The 12,614-nt window shown below is 57.5% G+C and overlaps 1 protein-coding gene across 3 annotated transcripts in view; it reads right to left on the reverse strand.

Moving 5' to 3' along the window:
- Positions 1–3,635: 3,635 nt before the first annotated feature.
- Positions 3,636–12,614, reverse strand: part of PCDH1 (protocadherin 1) — a 53,719-nt gene continuing 44,740 nt past the window's right edge. For 2 of the 3 annotated variants that reach the window (XM_042790096.1, XM_042790097.1), the window contains exon 5: positions 3,636–4,910. In XM_042790096.1, coding sequence (XP_042646030.1) covers positions 4,525–4,910 — 386 coding nt within the window. In that variant the 3' untranslated portion in view covers positions 3,636–4,524. Of the gene's footprint in view, positions 4,911–6,883; positions 6,927–12,614 lie in introns of all 3 variants that reach the window. The other variant, XM_042790098.1, reaches the window with a different exon arrangement.

Raw genomic sequence — 12,614 nt, forward strand, 5'->3', positions numbered from 1 at the left:
GAGACACGTCGCATCCATATGTAACCTGACTAATGAGGGAAGCGCCTCTACTCTGAGCTGAGAAACTACCCTGTACAGCTATTGATCTTCCCTAGCGCAGTCCTGTGCAAAGGCAAGCAGGAAAACACAACAGCCACAGAGCTGAGCAAGATCCCTGCAGCTGCGGTAGGACGCAGTGGCCAATGTGCCCCAGTTTGAAATGGCCCAGCTGTTTCCAAAGCATCTAAACTACCTAAAAAAAACTTAACCATGCTTGATAAAGGAGATGGTGAAATAGTAGAAGATGGTAACAGCCTCCAAGGAGCAGTGATGGAGGTGGGAGCCTGGAGCTGGTGGGTGGGACTTTTTGAGCTTCCCACCTCAGCTGGTGACAGGCACAAGTGCAAGCAGACTTGGGGCTGAAGACGTCTTTTCACTGCAACATTTTGGTTTTAAATACAGGAGCCTGGTGTGTGGCAAACTGCTTTGTGGAGTTATTTTACTCGTACCTGTGCAGAAACATCCTTAAGCTGGGAAACGGGAGCGGGGAGACGAGAGCGGCTACGCCAGGGCTCCTCGCACATGGGGGAGGGCAGCAGGAGTGGGCACCTCCCCACAGCCACCCAGGCTCTTCACTGCCTCCGTGTGCTTTCTTCCCTGAGGATGCTCCAGGCCACCCCCAAAGATGGGACACGTAGGAAGAATCCGTCAGGCACAGGCACCCGGGTTTTCACACTTTTATTGTAAAGCTTTAGGAAGGGCTAATTACAATGGAGTTGGTCATCTGACAGCTCAGCAAACAAACGGAACAGGAGAGAACGGAAAGGGGATCACGACGGTGTCATGCTCACTGCTCTGAACAGAAAGAATTACAAGGGAATCAATTGTGCTCACAGCGCCCGGGGAAAACCAAGCCCAAGGCCCAAAAGCCTTCCCCGCACAGGGAAATGCATCACACATTGAGAGCAATACAACCTTAGCAAGAGGCATTGCCTTAGACATAGGTCACCATCTGAAAAATAGTTGGGTACTTTACTCTGCCATAGGATTTCTCCTTTAGAAAAGCTACACCTGCATGTACATAAAACTGTACAAAAAACAAGGCATCACAAGCAAGGAAATGAAATCTCGTATAAATAGAACCAACACTGAAGAGCTACAAAGGGGTCACTTAGATCCTTCCCACGCAGCCCGCCTGCTCCCTGGCTCCCACCTTTGGTTTTACCCCTGGCTTGTCCTAGTGCAGTGTGAGATACAGTGAACCCCTCCGCAGAGGTGTCGACCCCCCTTCCTCTTCCCTGTGCTTGTCTAGACTGGAGCCCGTGGGGAGCTTCCCCCCCCCCTCCCCACGTGCACAGAGGCTTTATCCTTCTGGCTTATAATTGTGCAAATGAGCTTCTTTCCGACAGCACCTCTTCTTCGCCCTCCCCCAGAACTGATCCCCAGTGACACTGTCAACTTCACCCCAGGACAAATCCCCAGTGTCTCCTCTCCCAGGACCGATGTCCAGCGCCTTCTCCTCCCCAGGGACCCATCCCCACTGCACCCCACGAAGCCTCCCACCCCTTGGCAACCCACCGAGGACCCACTCCCACTGCCCACTCTGTTCTTCCCCACAGACCCACCCTCACACACCCCCCCATGCTCCCCTTAGTCACTCATCCCCCTCTCCTCCCCGCCCCCCCCCACCCCTACCCCCCCAGATAAACATCCCCTCTCCACCCCCCTGGATACCCATGCCCTCTCCCCACTGTTCTCCCCTCCAAAGACCCAGCCCCACCATCCCTCTGTGCACCCCCCATGAGACTCATCCCCCCCCCCTCTCCCTTCCTCATGGCACGCATCCCCAGCACCCATCCCTCCCACCCTTCGGGGACCCCCTCTGCACTCACCCCCCCCCACCACCACCACCACCCTTGCACCATGCTCGCACTGAGAACATCGCCAGGTGCTCCAGGAGACAAGACAGCAACTCCAGCCACAGGGCTTCAAGCTTCAGGGTCCCTCTGGTGACCCCGAGCAGAAGGTAGGGAGCCCACCCGCAGGCGAGGGGCCGGGGGAAGCTGGTCTTGGACAAGCACCCCTCAGATGTAGCTACGTCGCTCTCCCACAGGGTCCCCAAGAGGGGCACTGGACACTGCCGCTGCCTGAGCCGAGGGGAGGCATGAGCAGTCGAGTTGGCAGTGGAGTCAAAGATCCTGGCCAGTGCGGCCAAATTGCACATTCTGCCCAGTTTGGCCCTGAAACTACAGAGCTACAATAAAAACAAGTTCAGGAGCGTGACCTGCTCAGGCAGCCAGACCGGGGGAACGTGGGTCCGGCTGGGCAGCCACCCACGGGCAAGGGTAGAGCAGGGCTGCCCAGAGAGGTGGGACCATCGCGCCTGCCTTGGGGGACCCCCGGCCGGTCGGCGGGGAGCAACAGGAGGAGGGTCCTGCCTCCTCCAGGTGGCACCCCGAGGCGCCGGGGCCGCCGGCGATGCAGGGTGGTGCGGTGCCGCCCGGGGAAAGGCGAGGAGCAGGGCTGGGGCACGAGGGAGTGGGTGCGAGCAGGGGCCGTCTGCCACCTTTCCGCCGTCACCCAGGCTCGGCTTGCGCCGTGTCCCCTCGGGTCAACCGGAGCCACGCCGGGGAGCTGGCCGCTTTTTGCCACCACCGCCGAAGCAAAGGGAGAGGAGCTGCTCAGAGGGAGGGATGCTGGAGGAGGGGAGGAGGCTGGGGCAAGGGGTGGCCCCCGGCGCGCTGCACCCCGACAGGCACTACAGCTATGGCAGGGCGGTCTCTGACCCACAGCGGCTGGGGTGCCCCGTCCCTGCCGTGTCCCCATGCCGGTTGAGCCCGGCAGAGCCATCTGCGAGCCCCACGGGGATAGACCGTGCGGACCGAAGATGAGCCGCGGGGGGGGACCCGTCCTCCGGTTACCACTGGCCTCGCTCCCTTAAGGAAGATCCCAGAGAGATGAAGACGATCGATGCGCACACGGAGTACGGGAAGCACAACGGTGTGGCGCTGCCCCTCCCCGCCTCCCACCGGGGGAGGACCAGGAAGGGTTACCCTGGAATGAGGCGCAAGTTCCGCACACCCCTCTTGCCAGGGGGTGCACAGGGAGCCCCCCCAAAACAGGACTGCACCCCAGCTCCCGAGGGAGCCAAGAGGCTCAGGGAAGCTCCCACGCATCCTCCTCCAGGGGGTCCCTTGAGGGGCGAGAGGGTCCTCCCCGCAGTGCGTGCGCGGCGTTGCCCCAGTTGGGTACCCTGCGAGGGAACTGGGGATGCTGGGGCAGCGGGGACCTGCCGGGGGAGACCAGTCGACCTTTGACAATGGAAGAGAAAGCTGGATCCCGTGAGAGTGGCCCTGTGGCCTAAGGGCAGCGGGAGTCCAGCGGGCAGGGGCTCGGCGGCCCCCAGTGTGACCCTGAGACAAAGCTCCTCCTCACAAAGGCAATGGTGGCTTACAGGCGGACAGGACGGAGGTCGAAGGCATGGCACAGCCGGCCTCACGGGCATCCCCTGCCCTGGAGGAGGCACAATGACAACCTCCCTGCCAGCAGAGTCGGACTGAGGGTTTCTCCGGACCCAGCCGGTCCCCTGACTGGGGGCTTCCCCATCCCTCCTCCACCCGCCGGGCACAGGGCCACCACAGAACACGCCCCCCCACCCCACCCCACCCCCCCCGCAAATCAGACCCCACCTATGGCACCGGGCAGTCCCTAGGGACCCTGCAGCTTGTGGGCACAGTGACAACGTTCAGAAACAGATCCAGGCTGAAAAAACAGCAAAGTCCCTACAGTCCGGCTAGGACGCTGCCCCTCTCCTCCAGCTCCCCAGCTGCTGTTTCAGGGACTGGTCACATCTCTATTTACAATATAGAACATGAGTGTGGGCCGGACGCTGCGCTCCCTCGGGCTCTTCCACGCAGCAAATCATTCAAAGCTGGAACTTGCTCCCTGTGGTTTGTTTCTGTTTTCTTTTTTTTTGTTTGTTTGTTTGTTTTCTTTTTTTTTTGTTTGTTTGTTTTGTTGGTGTTTTGTTTTTGTTTTTGTTTAAACGTCTTTTGTTTCAAGGACAATAAAAAGTTTCTATCAGGCAGGACTTGAACGTCATTCCTAAGATTCGTATTTACAGGAGTCTACAGCAAAGAGACAGGCAGCTCGCTCCCCATGTGCGGGGACACCCCTCATCCTATGCCCCAGGAACTCCACCAGCTCTGTGTGGACCTTTGGTACGTAAGCCCTTCTCCCCAGCCGTGCCCTCCGCACCAGGAGCCTGCCCAGCCCTCCCCGGCGACGCAGCAGTTCGGAGACATGCACCCACAAGTGCTCGGAAATCGGGTTTCGGATGCTTTCATCCTTCCCACCCCCACCTGGCCCCAGGAAACAACAGGTTAAAAAGGCGCTCCTCTCATCCCTGCCTTGCCCTGCCCTGCTGTCCGCAGAGCCCACTGCCTGGAGAACCGGCCGCCGGAGCAATAAAGCATTGAAGTTTAAAATGTTCCTCTGGACACTGGCCTCAGAAGCACATCTGCTCCCTGCCCCTCACGCCCAGCCTCACAGGTATATCTCCCTCTTGGTGGTCTGGGACGAGGGGGTGGTGGCTGGCTGGAAGTCCGAGGTCTGGGTGAGAGGAATTTCCTCCATGGGAGAGTCCTTGCAGGGCTCATGGCTACTATTGGAGAAGGCACTGTACGTGGGGAGCAGGCGGAGGTTGGCCATTTTGGTGCTGCGCTCTTCTGAGAGTCTGGGGCTGCCATTCCCGACTTGCTCTTGACTCCCTCTGTCTTGGTAAGGCACAAAAGTGGAGAGTTTGAGGGCGTTCTTGGGCCTGCGGCTGGGGGAGGACTGGCCGGGCATCCAGCAGGTATCGGAGTGGCCGAACTCTGTGCACTCCCGGGTACAGGTCCCAGTCATGGCTACATCGGGCAGAGGCCGGAGATCTGCAGGGAGACAAGCGGGAGCATCGTTACACACACCTGGGTACCGCCGGCTCGGACATGAGGACGGAGCACAGGGACGAGCAGCAGAGTCTTGGACATCTCCATCCCACCCGCACCCTCCCACGGTGGGAGGGGACAGCCGGACCCACAGCCACCCGGGGAGTCAGACCCGCAGCCACGCAGGGAGAGAAGGCAGAGCTTGGAGGGGAACCCAAGGCTCCTGGCAGCCGATGCCTCCTGTCCACGCTCACAGCCTCAGCTCCCCCTGGACAATCCTCCTCCCTGCAGCGGGTGGGTGCAGAGAAATGGGAGGCAGAGCACAGGGCAGAGCTCACGGAGTCCACCCGCTGTGGAGATGAGAATTGCACAGGAGGGGCTCCACAGCCTGGATTTGCACAGCGGGAGACAGGCTGCCACCGGACTCATCACCCCACAGCTGTGGGCACCACCTGCACCCTGCCGGGCGCCAGGAACTCCCTTGGTCCAGCACCTTCGGACACCACCGACAGCTTCACTGCGCAGAGACAGGGAACTGCCCTAAACACAGTCAGGCTCTTCACTGCCCTGAGGTACAACCATATTTCCTGAGCACCGCCCTTGGGCAGCCCTGCCCTGCTCACCTTCAGGCATGCCAAGCCACCTGCAAGCCTCCCATCAGCAGGAGCCCCAAGCTCAGACAGAAGTCCTCAGATATCGGCTGGTCTCCCGCAGAGCCTGAAATCCCTGAGCGCAGCAAAGCGCCCGTGGGCAAACCCATGTCTGCCCCCAGAGAGGCTGGACATCTCTGATACTCCTGAGTCCCCTGCCTGAGGAACGCCCAAGACTCTCTGCACACCAAACCTCTGCCCCTGAGAGCGCCAGGCATCCAAGGGCACCAGTAGCTCCCTGCTCCTGACACAGTCGGGAAACTCTGACCACCAGCTACACCAGTTCATGGTCCGGTGTCCTCACATACCAGCCACCCTCTACACAAGACCCTTGGCCATGCATCCCTTACACAGGGAGTACCTGTCACGAGTCTTCAAAGGCTGAAATTTGGCATTTCCGTGCAGAGGTGAGTGTCCATCCAAGAGCCATCCCAGACACAAGCCATTCCTTGCCACCTACCCCAACTTAGGGTACAACATAGGTCCCTGCCACTGCCTGGGACACATCACTGCCCGCTATCACAAGCACTTGCTGGTAGGTCAAGCCTGGTGCTAATGCTGAGATGAAAGGGGGGTGCTGTTCATGACTTTGAGACTGCTCTGACTTGCAGATGACCCTCCTGGTCCACAGAAGTCCTCTCCATCTCTCCACCCTGGAGCTCACTCTACTGCATTTCTGACAAACAGCCCTGCGGACTGATGGAGGGAGATACTAAGGAGCTCTGGGGACCTGAGACATATGGGGCTTTCACCATCATAGGGCATGCCCCTTCCCATCAGATACACACTGGTACACGTAATTCCCTCCTCCCAAAAAAGAACAGACCCGCTGGCACTTCCTCAGCCCTGGGAAGAAGCAAACCGGAGCCGTTCACATCGTGCTGGGGCTCTGCCCTCATCAGCACGTCCCTCCTGCCATCAGTTCAGGGCTCTCGGACACAGGCGTCCCCCAAGTCACCCCGGGCACAGCTTTCACACACAGGCAACCCTGGGATGCGAGGAAGGTTTCTGCAGGAGAAGGCTCCGTACAATGCCGGGAACGGTTGACAAGGCTCATAAGCGAGAGCTAAAGAGACAGGCATGGAAGAAGGGGCAAAGTTAGCAGCAAACCAGTGCGTGAGCATATCTTGCCCTAGAACAACCCCCAGTGACTGTATCCCAAATTCTCAGCTCCTCTGGGGGCTGAGGCACCCCAGTTTTTCCCTCTGGTTCCTGCGGAGGCTCTGGCACCCACGCTGCTCCCCGTGCTGGGAGCTGCCTCCTGTGTCCCGTCCCCCTGGCGCACACGTAAGCTGTGATATCCTGGCAGAAGCCACAAGGACATACCTCAGCGCAGACCCCCTTCACAGCCTGCTCCGCTCAGGGGACTCTAATGAGGAGCAGAAAAAGGACGAGAGGGTCACATCATTGCACAGCCCCCAGCCTCCACACCCACCCTTAGGATCCTCCTGGGACCCTTCAGACTCTGCCAACCCTCCCCGTCGCATCGCACTGAGCCCCACAGCATCCCTCCGGTTCCCACTTGCCTTCAGGCATCCCTTGGCCTCTCCTGGCCCTGCTCCAGCCTCCTTGAGGCTGCTTGGCCACCACTGCTGATCTCTCACTAGTTTCTCCGGCCTTATCCTAGCCTCCCTGGAGCCCACTGGCCCTTGCGGGACTCACACGGGAACCTGCGGCAAAGCTGGAAGCCACTTGGCTTGTGGCACCCCGAGCCCCTGTGTGCGGAGGGACCGGGGCTGCGCATCGCACGGCGCTGTGCACGCACACAAACACACACACACACACACACACACAGCCCAGCTGGACGCACGCCGACGGGCTCATGCGCTGCAAACGGGTACACACAAACGAACTGGGGCACAGGGGACAGCCATGCTCACGCTGCGGGGTGCAAAAGCAGGAGCCCAAAGCATCCCAGGGGACGAGATGCCCACACAGGCCTGTGGGAGAGCACGGCTTGCCAGTGCATGTCTCTGGGGTCATTCTCAGGGCTGGCCACAGACCAACTGTCCTATTTCCTGAGCATGTGGAAAGTTGCCTCATTTCTTTCTCCTGGCTACAGATAGAAAGCAAGATACGAAACCAGAGGCGAGACGGCTCGGTTTTCATCTCTGTGCAAGTCCAAGCAGAGACTGGAGCCTGTGTCCTAGGTGATCCACCAGATCTTCCTCTCAGGACAGCAGGATGGCCCACTGGCCTTGGTCAGTTTGGGGCTTTCTTTCACTCATTCAAGAGGCGCACTCCTGGGTGGGGGGGTGGATGAGTGCCATCACTTCTTGCTCTGGAAGAAGGTGCTTTGCCGAGTCTATGGCAGGTACTGGCAGGACCAAAATAAAAGCTACCTCTCCAGTGAACAAAGCTATGGTGATTTCCTCGTGCCAATGGCAGCTTAGAAAATGCAGGATCAAGCAGGAACGCTGTGTTCAGGGTCTTTTATTCTGGTTTTCCCATTGTCTGTTGCTGGCACTAAAGCCTTTTTCCAGAGTTGTCCCTGCTCTTGCAGTGTGATGCTGGCATCAGAGCTCTGCTGCTAAAGGAGTGTATTATGTGGCATGAGCACAGCCCACTCTGCTTTAAGAGCCCGGGAACGGGGCAGGGTGCAATTCCTGAATAGCTGTGATTTAGAGCAAACAGAAACCTGCGGCCTAATTCTCAGCACACGATGGTGGTTCAGAGACTTCGATGTGCCGCTGCAGACAAGCAGAAATCTTTCTTTGGGGGTAAACACTGGTGGAAATTTTGCCCACAAAGTGGTGATTCTGGGTGCCCTGCAGTGTGATGAGGAGGCACAGACCAAACCTCACCTTGGGGTTGAGTATACTGAAGTATACTCAGGATTTCAGATCCATCCTCCACCCCAGGAATGCAGTTTTGTGACTCTGAACCCCTAAAATCTGACAAAGTTCCCCTGTGATGAAGAAGAAAACCCTTCCCTCTCCAGCATTTCGTTCCTCCAGGGCATCTTGGCCATGCAAAGTAAAAGCTATGTCTGTGTAGCTAGTGTGTTTTCCTGAGCATTGCCCTCTCACTGCGCTCCTTCGGAGGGCTGGCCCACCCTGTTACCCGCATTTCCGTGCCAGGAGGCTGTGCTTCACAGCCGGGAGGGTCGCGTGGCTGTTTGGGCATTCACACTCCTCACAGTCTTCTGGCTCCCTCCTTTCTATAGCTTCGCATTTCTCTGGCATCCTCTTGTGAGCTGCCTCAGCACATTGCATAGGAATGAATCCGGGGTCGTAAAAGTCGCATCCCTTTGAACTTTTCAGATGAAAAGGGGGCACGGTTGGGGCTTTCCACTGAGATGCATTCAGAGATGCACCCTGGGCCCTTGTTCTGGCTGGAGGAGGGGAAGCTCTCTCGAGCTGTGGCTCTGTTCTCAATGCTGTTCTGGTCTCCTGACATCCAGGGCACCTCTGCTCTTTGTGAAGGAGACTGTGCAAGGCTGTCTCCTCCGGGAAGAGGCACATATTGGTGCTGCTGCTAATTATTTCTCTCTCTATATCCCTATGCAGGGCAGGAACACATCCTGTCGCAGCCACTTGCAAGGGCTCCTCTAACAGTATTATTGCTCTTAGTGGGGGATTTCAACAGTGCACTTGAGTCCTGTTAGGCAGGAGACAAAAGCAGGCAGCCTCATTCAGCAGGCACTTCCACCTCCTGCAGTAGATGTGCGGAGGTTCACTCGCCCACTGCAAGCCAGGTAGCTTCAAGCAGAGGCTGAGAGCCAGCCTCAACCGCTTCTTTTTTTTTTTTTTGCCACCATCTGCAATGTCTGCAGTCTGCTTTGCTTCTCCCTGGCTTCCACTCGCGTCAGACATCAGCGCCGTGCGCGTGGTGTGCAGTGCTGGGTGAGCAGGGATGATGCGGCACGGGAGGCCAGGTTTTGCAGGTGAGGGGATGTAGTGGAGCAGCTCTGGGAGGGAAGGCAGCGGGACTGTGGGGACATGACACAGCAGAGCATGGCAGAGGATGCAGAGAAGCCCGAAAAGGAGGAGGAAAGCGCAGCATGCTCGGAGGGACTGGAGAGGCTCAGTGGTATGGAGAAATGGGGAATAGGACAGTGTGGGGTAGAGAAGCTTGGAGTCAAAGCAGGATGATTTCCTGAAGCGTTAGATCAGAAAGATTCATCTTCCCTACCTGGCGGTATGGAGAACATCAGCTGCTAATCTGAACCACCTACCCCTGTTCAGAGCCCAAAACCACTGTAGCTCTTCTAGACGTGGTCACACCCCATGCTGCAAACTGAGGGCTGGGGCACAAGGTTTTTCTTCAAGTTGGCTGTCTTTCAGCCAGGGAAGGATGCAGTGTTTCCAGTCCAGGCAGTTTTACCCCCTCTATGGCGTGGACACCTGGAAACACCCTTTCCCCCACGCTGAGCCCTCAGGGCTCTGCAGACCACTCCTGGGACACCCGTTAGGGTGGTGACCTCCGGTCGCATCATATTCCAGCAGCACTGTCCTCCCTGCCTGTCCCTACAGCGTCTATGCAATGGGAACAGCCTCCCCAGCACTGCTCTTGCCAACGACTCCCTTCCTACAGCACATTCCCCTACTCCGTCATAGCTTATTGGTGCTGTTCTCCTGAACCATCGCTCCCTCCGGGTGCCGCTGCCTGGAGTGCTCACACCTACAGGCACTATTCCCCTCCCGTGGTCCTGCCGACAGGTACCATTGTCCTATGCCACTGTTCTCTACAGGTACCACTCCCCTACAGCGCGACTACCTACAGGTATCGTTCCCCCACAGCGTGCTTACCGAAGGTACCACTCTCCCGCAGCACTGCTCTCTACAGGTGCTGTTCCCCTGCAGCGCTGTTCCCGGGGAGCATCATTCCCCCCACGGCACTGCTGCCTACAGGTACTGACCCCCCACGGTGCCACGTCCTCCAGGTGCCATGTTCTGTGCTGCTGCTCCCTCCAGGTATTGCCTCCCCCCCCACTGCTGTCTTCCCTCCAGGCACTGCTGCTCTAATGGTGCCATTTCCTCTAGGTACCATGTTTGACAGCGTTGTTCCTCCCAGATACCACCCCCCCTGTGGTGCTGCTTCCTCCAGGCACCATTGCTTCATGGTCCGTTCCCTCTTCACTACACCCTAACAGTACAGCTGTTTGGATAGTGTGCCCCAACATCCCTTTTTCTTATACCAGCAGCCGGGTTGCTATTCTATTCTATTCTATTCTATTCTATTCTATTCTATTCTATTCTATTCTATTCTATTCTATTCTATTCTATTCTATTCTATTCTATTCTATTCTATTCTATTCTATTCCATTCCATTCCATTCCATTCCATTCCATTCCATTCCATTCCATTCCATTCCATTCCATTCCATTCCATTCTTCTATCCTATCCTATCCTATCCTATCCTATCCTATCCTATCCTATCCTATCCTATCCTATCCTATCCTATCCTATCCTATCCTACCCTATCCTATCCTTCATGTCTTTGCACCCTGGCACTGCTGGAATGAATGCCTTTCCCCTGCAGCAGCATGCCCCACCCCATAACCTGGAGGAGCCCCCCCCACATCAGCAGCAGGAGATGCTTGGCAGCCTGTCCCCTCCTGGCCAGCTCAGCGTGAGCTTCCTTTGGTGTACAGGAGCTCAGTGGCTCCTTCCCAACACATCTTCCCCTTGCAGGGGCTTTTGGGAAAGGGGAGCGGTGCTGTAGGTAGCTGTGGAGCCATGATCTCCTCTGCAAAGCCCAGACACAAGGTCCCCTTTCCAGGTCCCCCGATGGGGACAGTCTGTTGCCCCCAGCAAGGAGTGCCCACCCTCCAGACACAGGGGACCAGAGCGGTGAGCTCGCCTTCTGCAGCTCCTCAGCCCGTCTCCTTTCTGGCTCCTGATTCCCACATCACACGTGGATGTGACCAGAGCCCTCTGCCTCCAGAACAGCACAAGCACAACACCAATTTCACTATCCAGGCTCGGGGGAAGGCTGCTGGACGGCTGCCCATTTCCACAGCAATGCTCCAGAGATCAATGGGTACAGAAATATCAGAAGCTGAAAGCACAAGCGGAGAGCTCCCCGCAGTCCACGTCAGTCCCTATTTTTCCTAGACTGAGCTAACATCGTCCCTACAACACTCAGGCAGACGGTTTGCAGGACCATTCCTAGCACTACAACACCCAGACAGACGGCTTTGGGGACCAATTCTAGCACTACAACACCCAGACAGATGGCTTTCCAAACTTAACACCGTCACTACAGCACGCAGACAGATGGCTTCTGGTATCTGAGACCAAGCCGACACTGCCCATAAAGGTGGTTACTGCAGTTCAATGCCACACCTACAGCTCGCAGGGCAATAACGAGCAACACCCATTCTTACAATAAATACTGAGAAAGATTCTCAGACCGATGCAGCACACAGATGGATTTCTCCTAGGCACCAAAGTCAAGAGATATAACGTGCACAGCCATCTCCCCCAGACCTTACAGAACTGAGCATCTCCCCCCTCATGCTAAACAACAGCATCTGAACACCAGCACAGACAGCTTGCTCCAAAGTTAATGGCCTGTCAGCCCCCAGATGCACATGCGGACCAAACCATGGCCTCTGGAGTATATTACAACAGCACACACTAGCTGTAGCATCGAAGCAAATGACTTCCCAGACCCTGCCCGGGGTATCGCAGCGGAACCGGCACGTAATTAATGCGGACAGATGCACCCACCAGCCTCAGCCTCACCAGCACAGGTAGTGCTACACCGCTCGGTCAGCAGGGAGGGCCTGAGCCCAGGCTCCCAGAGAACGTGTTCCTCCCCTGCTCACCCTAACTGGAGCTTGAGGGATCACTCCCCCGGTGCCGTTAGGCCTGCAAACTGCAGGCGGCAGGCTGGCTGGGAAGCGCAGGCATCCCACCGCAACGGGAGGCGATCCCGACCCCGCGCCAGTGGCAGGAGCACCCGGACGGATGGCACTGAGCACCGACCCTGTGCCTGCAGGGACCAGGCAGAGCTCACAGGGCTCGGCGACAGGCTGCGGCACCCGCGGGACTCCCGAAAGCACCATCTGCCCGCTGGCTTCACTGCAAACCCTTTGATACCCAGCAAA

The sequence above is a fragment of the Tyto alba genome, unplaced genomic scaffold, assembly GCF_018691265.1.
Source record: "Tyto alba isolate M040663 unplaced genomic scaffold, T.alba_DEE_v4.0 Super-Scaffold_17, whole genome shotgun sequence".
NCBI classification, from domain to species: domain Eukaryota; kingdom Metazoa; phylum Chordata; class Aves; order Strigiformes; family Tytonidae; genus Tyto; species Tyto alba.